At 40.5% G+C, this 18,910-nt stretch overlaps 1 protein-coding gene across 2 annotated transcripts in view; it reads left to right on the top strand.

Moving 5' to 3' along the window:
• Positions 1-507: 507 nt before the first annotated feature.
• Positions 508-18,910, top strand: part of DNAJC13 (DnaJ heat shock protein family (Hsp40) member C13) — a 101,238-nt gene continuing 82,835 nt past the window's right edge. Inside the window, exons 1-2 of one of the 2 annotated variants that reach the window (XM_043540795.1) lie at positions 508-844; positions 10,478-10,558. In XM_043540795.1, the coding sequence (XP_043396730.1) occupies positions 10,491-10,558 (68 nt within the window). In that variant the 5' untranslated portion in view covers positions 508-844; positions 10,478-10,490. The remainder of the gene's footprint in view (positions 845-10,477; positions 10,559-18,910) is intronic. The other variant, XM_037890309.2, reaches the window with a different exon arrangement.

The following is an 18,910-nucleotide window of genomic DNA, read 5'->3' as shown; positions in this document are numbered from 1 at the left end:
TTCTCCAGCCCCTCCCCTCTGTGCCTCACCCACTCACTGACCCCTCTCCCAACCCTTCCCCTGTGTCCTGCCCTCACACTGAGGCCTCCCCAGCCCCAAACCTTTGTGCCCCGCCCACTCACTGAGCCTTCCCCAGCCCCACCCCTTTGTGCCCCCTCCACTCACTGACTCCTCCCCATCCCCTCCCCTGTGTCCTGCCCACTCACTGAGACCTCCCCAGACCCTCTGGGCCCCGCCCACTCACTGAGCCCTCCTCAGCCCCTCCCCTTTGTGCCCCGTCCACTCGCTGAGCCCTCTCTCAGCCCCGCCCCTGTGTCCTGCCCTCTCACTGAGCCCTCCCCAGCCCCGCCCCTCTGTGCCCCGCCCACTCACTGACTCCTCTCTCAGCCCCGCGCCTGTGCCCCGCCCACTCACTGAGCCCTCTCCAGCCCCTCCCCCTGTGTCCCACCCACTCACTGAGCCCTCCCCCAACCACTCCGTGCCCTGCCCACTCACAGCTGCTCTCCGATGTGCGCATGCGCACGCAGGCGACTGCTTGGTGAGGGAGGGGCGGTTTCGCGACGGGAAAAGGGACGGCGAGAGTCAGCTGACAGGGTCTCGTGACAGTGTGGGAACTGACTGTGCTTGCGCACAGAAGGCGTTTCGCTGCCGGAGTGAAAATGGCGGCCTCCAGCGCGAGACTCTGAGGGGTTCAGAGAAACGGGGCGCAGCAGCGGCAGCCTAGGCGCTGCGCTCGGCGACGGCAGCAGCTTCCGGGTCTGCTCGCCGCCGTTATCTTCAGCGCTGGTTGCGGCCGGGCGGCAGCCAGGCTGGGGGAGTCCGGGCAGCGCAGCTCTTCGGCCAGGTAAATCCCTCGGGTCTGAGCGCCTGCGTGGAGCAGCGGGATCCCGGGGTGTCCGGCCCGCGCCTGGCTCGCTCGGAGCGTGTGTGGGTCGATGCTCCGTGCGCTGCCGGCAGCTCGGGAACGGCCGGGGAGGCTGTGACACCCCCCACCGACCCCGGGCACCGACTCCCTCCTGTCACACACACTCACCGGGTATCCACCCCTCCCTGCCCCGGCGGAGGCTGTCATACCCCCGCCCCAGCGGGGTATGACATACCTCTCCTCTCCTGCCCCATTTGGAGGGGGGTGGCATAGAGGAGGCTCATACACACCTCTTGCATCACCTGGAGGAGGTTGGCACTGGGGAGCCTGTCATACACCTAGCAAAATCCTCTTTCTTCCTCCTCCTCTTCTCTCCCCCCCCCCCCCCGCCCCGAAAGAGGCTGTGACGCTTGCCAAAAACTCCTCCCCAACTTACCGTCTCCCCTGATGCCTGGAAAAAGAAACACACACAGCAAAATCTGCGCCTCCTTGTGTTGGCTGAATCAGTTTCCTCCCCGAGGAAAGGAGTTAGTGGATGCTTGGCAAAATCTGCATCATCTTCTTCAGGGGAGACTAATAACCACTCTTAATGTTCATTTTTACCATTTATCTCTTTCCCTCTCCCACCACTGCAAGATCAAAATCTTTGGACACCATGGTGCACTCTAGAAATAATTTGAGGGTGGGTCACTTATTGGTGAGGGGGGTCTCTGTCCTTAACGGGAAACTGGACTTCAGGCTTCAGCAGTCGCTCTGAAAAGAACAGGCTAGAGAAATGTAATTTAGTTCATATGATCTACCCAGAAATGTGCGTTCTCCCTTCAATCCTGATGCGGTTGCATCCCTTCCTACATCAAATGTTCCAGGTCATCTGCCTTTAAATGTGACTTAAGTTTGTTCAGCTTTTCCACTGTGAACTGTAGATGATGATGAAGGGGGAGAATCTGCTTTTGGTCTTAGGAACTGTTGCGCTCAATTTCAGGGAAAAAATTCGTCTAGGAGATGTGAAATGATGGGAATTGAGACTAAATAAAATCTCCATACACAACTAAATCTTCCATCATTTGAGGGAACTACAAATACTGCTTGAAGATTAATCTGAAAGACATCTCCTTTGTGCCCCTCCCCTCTTCCTTGCACATGAATTAGACTTTTGTCAGCAAGTTTGAGAAGATAAAATTGCGTAAATGTTTCTCCTCTTGGTGTTAATGATTATTTCAGGAAGTCTGTTTTCCTGTTTCCCTTCTTCAGTCTTGTAAATGTTGAGTCTCTGCTTCAGTTTATTTTTAGGAAAGATTTAAGTTTTGGGGATAAATTATTTGTTTCGGTTTGTGGTGGTGGTATCTGTGTTCAGTGTGAAGTGTAAGGGGTGGGGAGCATGAGTGATTCTGGTTTCACCCATGAATTTCAAATCAAGGGGATGTGAGGAGCTATTGCTCTCGCTATCTGTTTAACCGCTACTTCATTTAGTAGCAGCATTTTGCCAGTGCTCATTTCTAAAAATAATTTTAAAAAGTATACTGGGTTTTAGCCCAGGTGAGTTCATTAACTTGAAGCTTGGTCTAATCTGTGTTTGCTGTAGGGGGCCAAATGCTAAACCACAACATCAGTAATACATTTGCGTGAACACTGAAACTTCTTTGATAAATCATGTTCAACAACTTGCTGCAAATGGAAAGATAATGCCTAAAGATTCATAAACTAAACTATTTCCCCACATAACCTATGAACATTTTTCCAAATTATTTTCTTTCTTCTCTTTGCTGCTGCTCTCATTCTCCTTAGAGTCTCCATAAAGCAGCTTAGTTTTAAAAACCAATAAATCAAGTATGTATGTTTGACTGGTCCCTCTGAATGGTCTAGGATTATACTTTCCATGTACTTACTTGTCTCAGGGATTGAATCATGAAGTATCTTCAGAATGTTTAAACTCTTGGCATTTCAGGAACAGTTCTTCTTAATGGTCAAAATTTCAGATTTGACATTAGTGATATCAAACTAAGCAGGAGATCTGATGAGAATCACTTTAAAAAAAACTTCAGATCTTACTTTAGTAAGTTCATCCATAAATCTTAATCAATATTCTTCTATAAACCTTAATTTCTAATATATATAAATGAATAACTTCATAGTAACAAAGGCTTAATTTATGAGGCCTGTATAGATGTTAGTTAAAAAATCTGAAACATTTAAGCAAATTTTGGAATGTATCACTACAACTTAAATTAATTATGGAAAATTCACAACTATATACCTCCTCTTAAATAAAAAAAAATCCACACTGCAGTCTTCTTCCTGCCCCCAAACAACTAAATTTGTAATATTCATTATTCATAAATATTTATTTAAGATCATATTTAACTGATGTTTGATAGTCTCACCATTTTGTATCTAGTTTTCCTTTTTCCAAATATGAATTATACCCCAAAATATTATGATCTTGTTTTACTAATTTTTCATGAAAGAATTTTGGGCTGCACCAGTAACTTTTAAAATCCACAGTATATAGTAAGAGACAAGCAATATGGGATTTTCAAATAGTTGGGTTTATTTCTTTTTAAACATCAACTCGTGAATGAAACAGGCTGCTGTTTAAAAACATGAAGTGGTAAACGCTTGCTTGAGAGGTGCAGTGGGAGTATAGGTTTGTTTTACTTTTTGAAAGTAAATAATTCAGTACAGTAGTGGGAGAAAGGAGTGTTGCACAAAGGGGAATGGTAGCTAGGATGATACTTAAGAGACCTGTCTGAAATGAAGCTTGCGTTTAGACAAAACGGTTGAAATTTTCTGGTATTTCTTAAGAGAGACTGAAAGGGAAATTGTTACTTTTCAAAGCCTTGTCTCTTATAATTGTATAGAGGGAACCAACATCATTAAAAAGCAGAATGCTCAGTACCAAAAGCACTTTGTTTATATGACTTAGAGATAGTTTTAAGCAGTGTCTTCGAAAGGTACCACAAACTGTTCATTTGCATTTAGATATTTAATAATCCTTGCAGGGTAGGAGATAGACTTAGAAGGTTCCAGCCCACATCTTTTGACAAACATCTGTTTACCTGGAATGAACTCATAGTCTGTATTTTGACTCTCCTAATTTAAACCGAGTCAAGGGTCAACTATACAGACCCTTTTAGAAAACCTATTCCTATCCCCTCCCTCAGTTTCTTCACTTAAGCCTCTTTCCAGCTGGTCTCCATTCTCTACTCCATCCTCTGATCAGTCTTGCCTCCCTTCTTTTGTTACTCCTTTTAGGTAATCCCTTCCTGTCTTCCCTTGTCTCCCACTCATGCCTTACAGTACACTTTATAAATCTCACCCCAATATTAATTACATAATAAAAAATTGTTGTACAAGTATGATACCTGCAAACCATCACCATTGGCTCTGCTTGTATGTTGCCCTTCCCCATCCTGTTTCTGACATGTGTATTTAGATTGTATACTCTTTTTGAAGAGCACCATCTTATTCTTTGGGGTCCTGCAGTGGTAGGCACTGTACAATCTTAGTAGGCCCCTACTTGCTACTGTAATGCAAATACTAAACATGTCACTTTGAGATACAAAAGATTGAAATAGCATAGAAATAGGCTTTTTGGGAGTTCAAAAAAAATAGTTTCACTGGTGGTTCAAATTTAGTTCAAGTGCATGAGTAATTTATGCTCGAGAACTCTTCCATTGAATTCAGTGGAACTACTCATGAATGTGAAGTACTTACATTTGAGTGTTTGGAGGATCAGGGCCCTAGTTTCTAACCATAGTATTAGATAAATGAGTTATCAGCAGACTTCTTTTTCTAAAATAAAAACCTAAACAAAGATCCCTTTTCACTCTTAGCCAACGCCTGATGGTGTCCAGTGTTGCAAAATTAAAATGGAACAGAAGGGTTAAAATTAGTGATGGTTTGTATAGGTGCAACCCACTGGTGAGTGTTTTATATAAAAATCTTAAGTCAGGGAACACGCAACTTTTAAACTCTATTGGACCCTTTGTAATAGACACATGAAACTAGTATCTTACTAACTCAGTACTGTATGCAGTGCAAGGAAAATGCAAATCTCACTTTTCCCAACGTTTCATTCATTCTTACAATACTGTAACTGCAAAATATTGCTAAATAAACTTTCTCGTTCTTGTTGGAAGCTTGTTTAACTTCCATACAGTGGTTTACAAAACCTGGAGGGTGCTTTAGAAAATGCCTGTGGACCCAAGTGGGGTATTCCATACTTCACTTTAACAAAAATAAAACAACTAGATGCCATGTTGAAGATGGTGTAGGTGATAGCACTACTATTACATGCAACTGAGCTAGGTTTCAGTAGTTTTCTGGTCTCCAACACTTAGTGCGGTGGATAATTATATGGATTACAGTGGTTCCTAAAAGCACCTGTCCCAGTCAGATCCCAGTTGTGCTTTAGGCACTGAAGAAACCTACTGAAAGAGAGTGTTAAAGACTGGCAACAGTGAAGCTTTGCTTTTGGACAAAAAGGCTGAACATTTCTGATATTAAGATAATCTCCTGTGAGATTAAAACCTTTTTTGTAACTGACAAGATGCAACAGGTGAGTGTAACTACTGGATTCAGGGGAGGGAGGATAAGATAATAAAATGAGCATGATCTTGCAATGACTCTATGCAAAATAGTGCACCCCTACTTAGCTGTTATCAGGTTAGGATTCTAGAACTAAATTACCTATTATGGATGTATATAATGAAGTGTGACATACCTATGCTTTGGTAAATTAGTCTGTGTGTCATGTACTTATATTGCCCCCATTATTATAGGGTTGCTCTACACTAATGCTGTAAATCGACGTAAGTTACACTACTTCAGTTACAAAACTGAAGTCTGCACCATGCTGTGTCAACAGGAGGCACTCTCCCACCAACTTACCTTCCGCCTCTCGGATTCAGCCATAAGTATAGACCGGCCCATAGTATCTGAGCAACTCACAATCTTCAAAGTACCTTAGCCTTGCAGGTAGGGAAGGTACAGCTACAATTCTTCCATATTCTCACTCGAGATCTATGGGGCACTGAGAGTCTGCTTTCCAGAGAACTTTTTGTCTAGTGACAGTTACAGTTCCCCTCTCAGTTCTGGCTGAGTTGGTAGGAAGCTTAAAATTGGAAAATGAATTCTGTGTCCGCAAAGAATCATAGAAAAGTAGAGCTGGAAGAGACCTTGAGCGGTCATCTAATCCATCCCCTTCTACTGAGACAGTGACAGGTATATTTAGACCATCCCTGGCAGGTGTTCAAAACCTCCAGTGGCAGGGATTCCACAACTACCTTGGAAACCTGCTCAAGTGCTTAACTATCCGTAGATTAGATATTAGGAAAAATTAACTGTTTTAAAATCTCCTTGCTACTCCAGACTACTGACAAGCAAACAGTCCATATCAAGGCCAGATAAACTTATGTTGGAGGTTTTTTCCCCCACCCCGAGGTACATATACCTTTTATATTCAGAAAACAGTTGCTGTGGATGGCTCCAAAAGACTGTTCTAGTATTTATGTACAGAAAACCTTAGTAAAACTGCTAAGTAACCCAGTAGCAAACATTTGTGTGAGCAATTTATGGCTGTTTGATATTTTCATTAAAATAATAAAGAATAACATAAAAGTTGTAACATGCTGAGACAAAAGCCAGAAAAATCAAAATGATCTATAATTCAGTCTTCAATTCACTAACTCAGTTCTCATTATCTTGACTTTTATTGGCTTCTGTCAATAGATGCTTGAATAAATAAGTTAATATTTCTGGAGTAAGTTGCCCATAGGCCACGTAACCTGAATATTTCTCTTAAAATGTGCTGTTTGGTAAGCTTGAAAGAATGGATGTATGTAGCCAGAGGTGTATTAAACAAATGATTCATCGTCTTGAGCTAATTCATGGTTAGGAATATATCAATTTGATGAATGTCATTGAACTGCTTTAATATCAGTGGGAGCGGTGAAGAACTCCATAGATTTAAGATTGTTCCGTAAGCTGCTAATCCATCATAAATACTGTTCAGCTCTTGGATACTGTTTGATAGAGCTGAGAATATTAGACTACTTCATGGTGTTGCGTCTCAGCTTCAGTAAAATATTTCCTATAGTTTACTCTTGATTCTACTCGTGATTTTAAGTACTTGATTTGTTGTTTACCTTTCTAATTTACCTTAGACAAGCAAGTGTATAGTTACATGTTCATAGGTATGCATGTAGGCTTACAGGAATAGGACTTTGCCTGCCTGGCTCCTGCCCCGAGGAGCTTACAACCTAAATGATCAATAACACTGAGTAATGGCAAGAAAATTGTGAAGGTGTGGGAAGGAAAATGTGAAGGCTAATGTCTTGATACTATCCAAATGGATAGAATAGAGAATGCCTACTTCTCTGAAAAGTGGCCTTAAGAATTGCAAGAAATTCACAGATCTGCAGTGCTTAATCTTATCAGTAATTCATACTAAGATATACATGCATAAAACATACAGGCAAATCATACCTCATTATACTGGCACTTCAGGTATATTTATTTTTCTATGCTCGCCCATAAATAGGGCATGTATTACTTTTCATGACTCTAAATTCTCTTTTTGTAAGGTGTAACATTTTCAAAAGTGACCTAGGCTCCTAAGTCCCATTGACTTCCAATGAATTAAGTGCTGAAGTCACTTTTGAAAATGGGATTTAGGCTTCTGAGTCATTTAAGTGCTTTCTTTTTTTAAGGAACAGTGCCCCCATATTCCTCATCAGGTTTGGTTCTGCATAGCTAGTAATGATATAATGCCTTTTTTTCCATTCAGGAGTTCTAAAACTTTCTCAGCGTGGAGCACACTTATGCGCAGAAACCTTTGTTTAATTCAGGCTTGCCTGTCCTTTCATTCATGATTGTGTAACATCCCTGTAATTGCTTCCACAGAAAAGCAATTCTTTCCTGATATTAAACTTTATAGCTGTTTTCTAATGCCACTTATGATTGGGGGATTGTTGTGCTGACTTCACCTAATTTACCTTGCAGTAAAACTAAAGTGCCTTGTCTTCATTGTATTTTTAGCTTGGAATAGCTTGCTCATGTTAGTTACCCCCAGGTAAAATATACACCTCTTTCAGCAGTGAAGATGTGATCTTAGTGTCTCTAGTATCTTTTAGTGTTTAACTGCTGTGATAGGTGGCATCGGAAACCAAAAGTCTAGTTCATTATGGTAACCTAGTTTAAAAAGTAGTTTAAATTGAGTATTTGAAAGTAAATGTTCTAAATACTACGTAATTAGATACTATATAAGATAAGTTGGTGACCATTAAATTTCTCTAATCTTTCTTCCTCAGTTTTTTCCATCAAATATGCTCAGTTAACAAGTAAAAATGCTCTCATCTTTGATCCAGACTCATCCTAGAGTTGGAAAATAGAGCTTTTCCCTCCCCTTTAGTGCTCTCATCACTAAATGAGGGTTATCAAGTGGTTTTAAAAAAAAATTGTGACTAATCATGCGATTAATTGCAATGTTAATAATAGAATATCATTTATTTAAATAGTTTTGGATGTTTTCTACATTTTCAAATATATTTCAATTACAAGAGAGAATACAAAGTGTACAGTGCTCCCTTTACATTTTTATTACAAATATTTGCACTGTAAAAAACAAAAGAAATAGTATTTTTCAATTCACCTAATACAAGCACTGTAGTGCAATCTCTTTATCGTGAAAGTTGAACTTACAAATATAGAATGATGTACAAAAAACCCCCTGCATTCAAGAATAAAACAGTGTAAAACCTACAAGTCTATTCAGTCCTATTTCTTGTTCAGCCAATCGCTCAGACAAACAAGTTTGTTTACATTTGCAGAAGATAATGCTGCCTGCTTCTTGTTTACAGCGTCTCCTGAAAGTGAGCACAGGTGTTTGCATGGCACTGTTGTAGCCGATGTCGCAAGATATTTACATGCCAGATGCGCTAAAGATTCACGTCTCTTCATGCTTCAGCCACCATTCCAGAGGACATGACATGCATCCATGCTGATGATGGGTTCTGCTCAATAACAATCCAAAGCAGTGAGGACCGACGCATGTTCATTTTCATCATCTGAGTCAGATGCTACCGGCAGACGGCTGATTTTCTTTTTTTGGTGCTTCGGGTTCTATAGTTTCCGCATCAGAGTGTTGGTCTTTTTTTAAGACTTCTGAAAGCATGCTCCACACCTCATCCCTCAGATTTCGGAAGGCACTTCAGATTCTTAAACCTGGGGTCGAGTGCTGTAGCTATCTTTAGGAATCTCACATTGGTACCTTCTTTGCATTTTGTCAAATCTGCAGTGGAAGTGTTCTAAAAATGAACGACGTGCTGAGTCATCATCTGAGACTACTATAAAATGAAATATATGGCAGACTGCAGGTAAAACAGAACCGGAGACATACAATTCTTCCTCAAGGAGTCACAAATTTTAATTAACGCTTTTTTTAAAATGAGTATCATCAGCATGGAAGCATGTCCTTTGGAATGGTGGCCAAAGCATGAAGGGGCACACGAATGTTTAGCATATCTGGCACATAAATACCTTGCAATGCCGGCTACAAAAGTCCCATGCAAATGCCTGTTCTCGCTTCTTGGTGACATTGTAAATAAGAAGTGAGTTGCATTATCTCCCGTAAATGTAAACAAGCTTGTTTGTCTTAGCGACTGGCTGAACAAGAAGCAGGACTGAGGGAACTTGTAGGCGCTAAAGTTTTGCTTTTTGTTTTTGAGTGCAGTTATATAACAAATCTACATTTGTAAGTTGCACTTTCATGATAGAGATTGCAGTGCTGTACTTGTATGAGGTGAATTGAAAAATATTTAATTTTTACAGTGCAAATATTTGTAAAAAAATATAAAGTGAGCAATGTACACTTTGTATTATGTTGTAATTAAAATTAATATATCTGAAAACATAGAACATCATCCAAAAATATTGAATGAATTTCAATCAGTATTCTATTAACAGTGATTAAAACAGCAGTTAATCACAATTAATTTTTTTGAGTTAATTGCCTGTTAACTGCGACTAATCAACAGCCGTACTAATATTCTGCAACTTTAGTTAAATTGTATTGTTGAGCAGGAGCTGCTTACTCTTCCATAGCTGTAGTTTGCAAAGGTAAACAGAGTGAAATTACCTTAGCCAGTTAAGAAAACAGATGTCATCTTTACTTAACATACTTGATTTTGTGTACTCTGAATCATATCAGACAATAAAACTAAATTTGCTTCCTTCTTTGCAAAGTTACTAAAGTGGGGATTGTTTTCTGTGCACTGTCGGTGTGCATACAGTAATACTAGTCTCTTAAGCATATCGGAGTAACGCAATATTGTCTGCTCTTAGATCATTACATGCTGGTAATAGGGAGGAGAAGAAATGAATACTTAAGTGCTCTGCACTCAGTAAATACTTGAAGGAATATGGTTTTCAACTAGCTAAATCTGAGCAGCGGTAAGGTACCTCAGGAGGTCTTAAATTGCAAACAAACCTGAGTGAAAGATAAATGAATTTAATCCTTTTATCACATGTATTTTAGACCATATTGGTGATTAGTGGTTGTATTTGGTCTTAATTAAGATCATAAGTATTAACATGAGATTTATTTTGTTTCAGGTCTGGGCACAAAATGAATATAATTAGGGAAAATAAAGATCTTGCTTGTTTCTACACAACAAAACATTCGTGGAGGGGAAAGTAAGTAGTTTTAAATCTATTACTTTGTCTCATATCCATACAAAATACTGTCATGTCTAGTCAAAATAGCTATCTAATCTGTTTATGATCTCTAATTGTGTACTCAAGTCTTTAAAAATGTTGTGGAGCTGAAGGCTCATGTTACTGTAAAGTCCCTGCTCTGACTGCCTCTTCAGAAGCCAGAACTACTATTTAACCATCTGCTCAGCCTGCCTTCATCCACTTCTGTTCCAATTCTCTTCTCTCTACTGTAGGTTTCCCAGTTTTCAAGAGAATACCTGTGGGCTATGCTGTCTGATTGTCTTAGTTTCTGTTGCACTAGTGAGATTAAAAAAGTGACGAGTCAAAGTATTTTAAATTACATAAATTGAAAATTTAGTAAGTCTCTAACTAGTACGTGAAGATTTAGAAACTGCCTTTTCATGAGTCGTTTTTTTTTCTTCATTTCCCTTTTAATGGATGAGGTCACTAGTCTGTACTTCTTCTTGGACTGTATTATTATGGGTTAACTGCTGAACTACTGATGGAGATTATTTTGGGAACATCTGTTCTAACGTATTGTAGACCATCTTAAATCTTTTTCACTAAGTAATGCACAAAACCTTCCACTATTGCTGACACAATAGTGGATCTGAACTGGTCTTAGTGAAGGTGGGAGCCTTGCCATACATGTTGCTCCAGTATTTGTCTTCAATACCATAAATTAAATATAAGTAAGTCTGAGTTGGAAACTGTTGCCAGAGCTCAAGAGCAGCATATCAGTGTGTTAGGCACTGATGCAGCTAAAGTAGTGTTGGCAATAGCAGCAAATCTTTGTAAAAATTCCCTATTGTAGACTAGGCTTTAGGGATGTGTGGCTTACCGTTCATGAGCCAAGCAGAGACATGGCAAATTTTCAGTGTATAATTTCCATGTGCCGTCATGCTGTGGATGTTTGGATACTAAAGTGAAATGTAATGTTGTATATGAGGGTTTTGCAAATACAAGTCACAATTCAAAGTGCAATAGTCATTAACTTTGTTTGTTGATTCTGGTTTTAAAATCAAACTTTACTTTAATTAAGTCTTTTGTCATATAAGTTGCCTTGTCTATTTTTAAAAGCAAATAAAACATTCTAAGCAGCATACTTAAGTGGATAATTATGTGTTTGCTTTCTGGTACTTCAACCTAAAAACAAACCACCATACACTCTGAGCGAAAGCTTTTTAACCTTATTGTAAAAATGCCATCAGACTATGGGGCCAAGCTGTCACTTGTATTGAACATACAATGGTTACATACTTCCGGATGCCACAGTTTCTCAGATAGTATCACTTCAGTGGTGACATGAAGGAGAGGGACATAAGCCTCAGGCAAGGGTTCCCCCCCCCAACTTTCAACCCAAACCTGAACTGAGGTGACGTGATGCATTTAGAGCATACAATTGAAGTGTAGGGGGGGAAAAACACAAATAGTTTTTATTTGTTCATTGGTGCATCTGTCTCCTTGCATGATAAACTTAAATTTGGAGGCCTGCATAAAAATAAAACTCAAATCCTGGTTTCCCTCCTACTATGGTGGTGACTGACTTTCAACTTAGCAGTACTGTGAAGTAGAACGTATTGTGAAGTTACCTCCCTTCGTGATTCCTGACCTCATCTGCAATGTAGCTGGCATATTTTTCAATCCAATGTTTAGAGTATAAAAATTTCTGAATTCTGCTCTACCTAATCTTAGCAGAATGGGATTTAAACTCTGCTCTGCTAAACAGCATTCTTACTGGCAGCAAATCTTTCTACACAGTTTGACTATTTCATAGTGCGATAGAAGTTCTTTAGTGTGCAGTGTGTGGGGACTGTTTGAATTGATCCAGCACTCAAGTCTTACATGTAGCATTCACTGTAGGATAGCATTACTTTCATGCTGCTGCTTTCTGAATTCTTGGAGTATAGTGCATTCCTCCTTGTTGGGGACAGATATGGGGTTAGCCTGAAGACAGATGCTTGAACAATGAATTAGGGTTGAAACCTGATGACTTTTGATAATACTCCAGAATTCAAGATCAGTGTCAGCTCATTCCTCAGCAAAGGCTAGGAGCTCTAAGACAAAAGTGACCCACCTCTGCTTGATTGAAGTAGCATCATCATGAATTCTTGGAAGAGGCTAAAGGAAGGACTGTTGGCCAAGAACTCTTGAAATAAAACTTGTCAATATCTGACAGATTTTTCTGTCCAACAACAATAAAACTCTAAAGCCTGGCAGTTCTACTCGGTCTGCTCTGGGCTACATTATTACTGCCTTGATGCAAAGGACAAGGCTCTGCCTTTAGGGCTCTTTACAGTGGTGACTTATCTCTGAAATCATGATTATTGCTTCAATTGTAAACTCTCAATTAAAATTATAATGGAAAAATTACTCACATCTTTTAAAAGGTACATATGTTGCCTCAGGGTAATAAGAACAAAAACACTTAATGCTGAACTTAATTAAAAACACACCATTAAAACAAATCTGCAGTTAAATGGGCAAAAGGACATAAATGCTATTGCAATAACAAATTTACTGGTAAATAAGTATTAGATTGCTGCAATGTCTTGTGTGGACAGGGATATTAAAAAAAAAAAAAAAAAGAAAATATTTTTTTTTTTGGTTTGACCTCTTTTCCAAAGGTGCTGAACATTTATTGTTCTCATTGATGTCATTGACATCAAGGACACAAATGAGAACTGCAGGGCCTCAACACCTTTGCACATCATTTACTATATAAAGAGCTGGTAGTGCTGCCTATAGCTAAGGTTGCCCAACATTTCCTATAATACTTGGCTTTCAGTTGTTTATACCTTTGCCAAAGTTTTAAGTTGAGGATAAAATTTTCCATGGTGGGTGGGTGTGTCAGGCTGGCTTTTTTTTTTTTTTTTTTTTTTTTTTTTTTTTTAGTTCTAGCAAAAATGGTTCAGCTGGCTCCAAGAACCAGGACATGCAAATACATTGTCTTGTTCATGTTAAAAATTCTTCTAGCTGCTTCACTGAGAAACCTTAGCATCACCATGCTTTGAAGCAGGGATTTGAAGTTTGGCAATGGTGGGAGTGGGAAAGCACACTGGTCTAGAGATGTGCCTCTGTGGAAAAATCACCCAAATCTGGCCAAGTCACGAGCCTCTGAACACATGCGCCCATGCTCACGCACTTGTAAGAGCTTGGCAGCTGAAGTCTCTAGAGATTCTGCCTGTGCTGAACATCATTCATCTCAGGGCTGAAGAGATACAGCAGGATTTTTGCTAACTGCTCCTGTCACTGCTAGGGGCTGCTGTGGAGCCGTGCACCAGAACTGAGATCAAGGAATCTCTCCCTTCTGTTCAGTGCTCCGCTGCTGGCCTCCAGGCCGTGCAGAAAAGTAAGAGCCACCTGACTTGAAAGCAGAGGAGTGAAGAATTTGGGCTGAGTCAAGGGTGTTGCAGGAGCCTGAGAGTATAGGGGCTGGTGTATTTAGTAGGAGGGTGGTAAGAGCTGGGGCATTGTGGGCATGTGGTTGGTTAGGAGCTGGGGTACAGTGCAGAAGAGTCTATAACCACTATAGACCTCACTCCCCTATAGAACCTCAAATTGAACCCAGGAGTCCTGAATCTGAGTTCCTCTGCTGACAACAAATAGCTAGGAAGCACTCTGGCAAAGTGTGTCTCACTCTGTTAATAGTGACTGGTCACAGAGAAAAACGGCCTACGACTGCTGCATGTTACTCTTTTAACTCAAGCAGTGCAGGCCTTTGCTAAAGGTCCTATTGCTGATGACCCAAGCTGCGGGTGGATAGAATTTTTTTTTTTTTTTTCAAATCAGGAAGTTGCATTTTAAAAACAAACCTGCAATTAAAAGAACAATAGGGTTGCAGAGTCAAGCATTCAAATATTAGGAAACTAGGATGTGATAATGTAATTAGACTATATCATATGGCATGTGCACATGAGGACTGAATTAAGGTTGCACAGGAAACCTTCATTCTGACATTTTCAACTCTTGAGTTTGCAACTTTAATGCTCTTTTAATATAGGCTCTTCTGGGTGTATATGTGTAAAGGAGAAATATATGCTTCAGTTAAATTAAAACCTAGTCATATGTGTCACTAAATCTATAATACACCCCAAATTGCCTTTAGTAAAAGTTTAAAGACAAATCTTCTCCCCCCACGCGCCCCCCCCCCCACCCAAAGCATTACCATTACAATCAGTTTGTCTTGTTCAGGGTGCTATTATTGTAGTGCATACCTTTTTGACTGTTCTTACAAAACCCTGACAATTGCTAACTGTTCTTAACTTGAATCTTTGCTTACAAATAAGTATAAAAAGTCTGTCGAGAGCAGTGGCTCTCAAACTTTTTTACTGGTGACCCCTTTCACACAGCAAGCCTCTGAGTGCGACCCCCCCCCCCCCCAAATTAAAAACACTTCTAAATATATTTTAACACCATTATAAATGCTGGAGGCAAAGCGGGGCTTGGGGTGGAGGTTGACAGTTTGTGACCCCCCTGAGGGGTCCCGACCCCCAGCTTGAGAACCCCTGGTTTAGAGTAGGGGCATTAGGGGACGAGAGCTGAGGAAGTGTTGTTCTAAGTCAGCCATAAAAATGTTGGCATACTGTGAGGGGCCATGCGGGTACCCAGCTTTCGTCCCCTAATACCCCAACTAAAACCTCTCCAGCGCATCATCAAGGATCTACAACCTATCCTGAAGTACGACCCATCACTCTTACAGATCTTGGGAGACAGGCCAGTTCTTGCTTACAGACAGCCCCCCAACCTGAAGCGAATACTCACCAGCAACCACACAACAAAAACACTAAGCCAGGAACCTATCCTTGCAACAAAGCGCGTTGCCAACTATGTCCGCATATCTGTTCAGGGGACACCATCATGGGGCCTAATCACATCAGCCGCACTATCAAAGGCTCTTTCACCTGCACATCTACCAATGTGATATGTGCCAGCAATGCCCCTCTGCCATGTACGTTGGCCAAACCAGACAGTCTCTACCTAAAAGAATAAATGGACACAAATCAGACGTCAAGAATTATAACATTCAAAATGCAAACTAGGTACCTTTTTGTAAAGCGCTTCAACGTGCTGCTCTTTAACTTCCCCATGCAGACCCTGCTGGCATGCTCTAAAAAAAAAAAAAAAGGGTTACTCACTTTCTCGGAACTGTTGTTCTTCGAGATGTGGTGTTCGTGTCCATTCCAAGCAGGTGTGTGCACGCCAGCCGGAAGATTTTTCCCCTAGCAGTGTCCGTAGGGTCAGCCTGGGCGCCCCCTGGAGTGGCGCCTTCATGGCGCCCAATATCGGGCCCCACCAACCCCCCCCCCCCCCCCACACCCTCAGTTCCTTCTTGCCGACTATTCCGACAGAGGGGTAGGAGGGTGGGTATTGGAATGGACATGAACACCACATCTCGAAGAACAACGGTTACGAGAAAGTGAGTAACTGTTTTTTCTTTGAGTGATTATGTCCATTCCAAGCAGGTGATTCACAAGCTAGAGCTCAGAAGGTGGGGTCGGAGTTATCCACAGAAAAGAGCACGGCTCGCCCAAAAGCCACATCGACCCTGGACTGTTGTGTAATTGCATAGTGTGACGTAAATGTATGTATCGAGGACCACGTGGCTGCCCTGCAAATTTCCTGAATAGGGACTTGTGCCAGGGACGCCGCAGAGGAGGCCTGGGCCCTGGTAGAGTGAGCGGTTATCTGCGGAGCAGGCTCCTTTGCCAGGGTATAGCACGTAAAAGAATAGATAGACACAAATCAGACATCAAGAATTATAACATTCAAAAACCAGTTGGAGAACATTTCAATCTCTCTGGTCACTCAGTTACAGACCTAAAAGTCGCAGTTCAGCAAAAAAAAACTTCAAAAACAGACTCCAACGAGAGACTGCTGAATTGGAATTAATTTGCAAACTGGACACCATTAAATTAGGCTTGAATAGAGACTGGGAGTGGATGTGTCATTACACAAAGTAAAACTATTTCCCCATGTTTATTCACCCCCCCCCACTGTTCCTCACACATTCTTGTCAACTGCTGGAAATGGCCCACCTTGATCGTCACTACAAAAGGGGTGTGTGTGGGTTTTTTCTCTCTCTCCTGCTGGTACTAGCTCACCTTAAGTGATCACTCTCCTTACAGTGTGTATGGTAACGCCCATCGTTTCATGTTCTCTATGTATATAAAATCTCCCCCTGTATTTTCCACCGAATGCATCCGATGAAGTGAGCTGTAGCTCACGAAAGCTTATGCTCAAATAAATTTGTTAGTCTCTAAGGTGCCACAAGTACTCCTTTTCTTTTTGTGGATACAGACTAACACGGCTGCTACTCTGAAATCGGACAAAGTGGTAGCTTTTAAAAATGTAGCTTTATTTTTTGCTTTACCTTAGTGTGAAGATCTGAGCAACAGAATTAAAACCTTCTATAAAAAGCTGTTTTCATATAGCAATTTAGCTATATGTCTACTTAAACTTTATATAGGCAGTTTTCTGGTACAGGCTGTATCTGAAACAAAGTGCTGGCTTTAGCTGGTACTGGAGTTTATCCTACAGTGCTATTTCATACTAGATAATTATGAAAAATAACTTTTTATAAAATCACTAGTATCTAAAACTGGTACACACCAGCCTCTTCTCACACTGTGTGCAGATGTGGATACAAACATGGCAGTTTAGAAGAGACTGCTCCAGACTATTCTCCTGGAGTGCAGTGAAGAGACTTTTGGATAGCCAGAATTCTGTCTTGCGTCCCTGACAATAGAACACTGTTGGGATTCAAGTTTGAACAGCCTCAAGGAAGAAAATTGGATTTAAAGAGGCTGTGATGTATCCTGCATTTTTATATTTAAATTATAATACAAATAAGTATATTCCTAAGCCTGTGGGCACATCTTCATTAACTAAAACAGTTTATCTTGATTAACATATTGCAAATTATTGTCTGCATGAAAGGACACTCCTGAACTTTACAACTATTCCATTTTAAATTCTGTGGTAACGTCGGGGTGGGGGGAGAAGGAAACAAAGGCTATTTTTAGATACAGAATCCTCTTCTCCACCAGCCTCCTAAGGTAAAAAGTCTGAGTGAACAGAGGTTTTGTTCCATGCCTTAAATGCCAACAGACTCTCATTGTTTCTGACCAATGGGGCAAGTGAAATCCAGAATCAAGATCTCTCCATTGAAAATACCCTTCCACCATCTACCAAGGTTCCAATACTGCCAGCTGGTCTTGAAGCTTGACTGCCATAATCTGCTTGGTGAGAAGTGGTCTTGCTGGTAACTGGAACCTAAGCTATATGAGGTACTAGTTCTCCAACTGTAATTCATAAAACACTTCCTCACAATCCATAAAATACATGACAGACACAGTGTGCTGGCTTCAATCTCTTTTACAGTTCTACAGGTGAACAGACTGCTGCAACAAAGGTAATGCTAGCCTAAAAGTTTTTAAACTTCCTTATTCTGCTTTTTGGTTTTGTGGAATAATCACAAGTTCTTCTACAACATCTTTTACGATATAATACTAGTGGACTCTTTCTGAGTTGAGTTTTATGTTTAAATTCTGCTGAAAAGCCTAGAACAGGGACCTTATTCCACTGTTCTGGTCAATATATAAAATGTCCTGCCTGCAGGATCATCTGTGTTATGTGACATACATATGCCATTTAATTCAGTAGGACACCTGATCTTGAAAAAGTTCTTATTCTAAGTATTGAATAAAGTACGATGCAAAACAAAATTAAATCGAGGTTCTGCTTGCTGAATTAAATCTTTCCACCTTGATTCTGAGGCATAATGAGTCAGAATTTCATAGTAACGCTTGGTAATCTTTACTATTCACCTGTTAGTAGTATTGGTTCAGTTTTTCCTACTTGCTACTGTTAAAACAAGAAACCACCAATGAATGAACACATTGAACAATAAAAACAAATGAGCTAAATCAGACTGATATGGAACCATGTTATCAAATGCTATGCCCATCTGTCCAAAAGCTTCTAGATTTTAGCAAAGCAAGTCCCCTGTGATTCACAACTCTACCCATTCACCCTTCTGCACCATGCAGTTGATTACATCTAATAGCTGTTTCACTGTAGTGACCAATAATTCCACCCATCGTCCTTTTCGACTTTCTAGAACATTATAAACGTTTCCTGAAACATAAAAATAATATTGAACTCAATTCCCTTACTTCGTTAGACTAAGTAAATCTTTTTCAGGTTTTTAGAGCCTGATGTTTCTCAGATCAAATATATTTGTGTAAATGAGTAACATAGGATTTTAAAAAACGAAAACACTATTCAGAAATAAGTTGCATTGATTTATTCTCTAGTTTTTAGGCAAAC

This window comes from Chelonia mydas, chromosome 2 (assembly GCF_015237465.2).
Source record: "Chelonia mydas isolate rCheMyd1 chromosome 2, rCheMyd1.pri.v2, whole genome shotgun sequence".
In the NCBI taxonomy this organism is placed as follows: domain Eukaryota; kingdom Metazoa; phylum Chordata; order Testudines; family Cheloniidae; genus Chelonia; species Chelonia mydas.
This window is presented reverse-complemented; position numbering and strand designations above follow the sequence as displayed.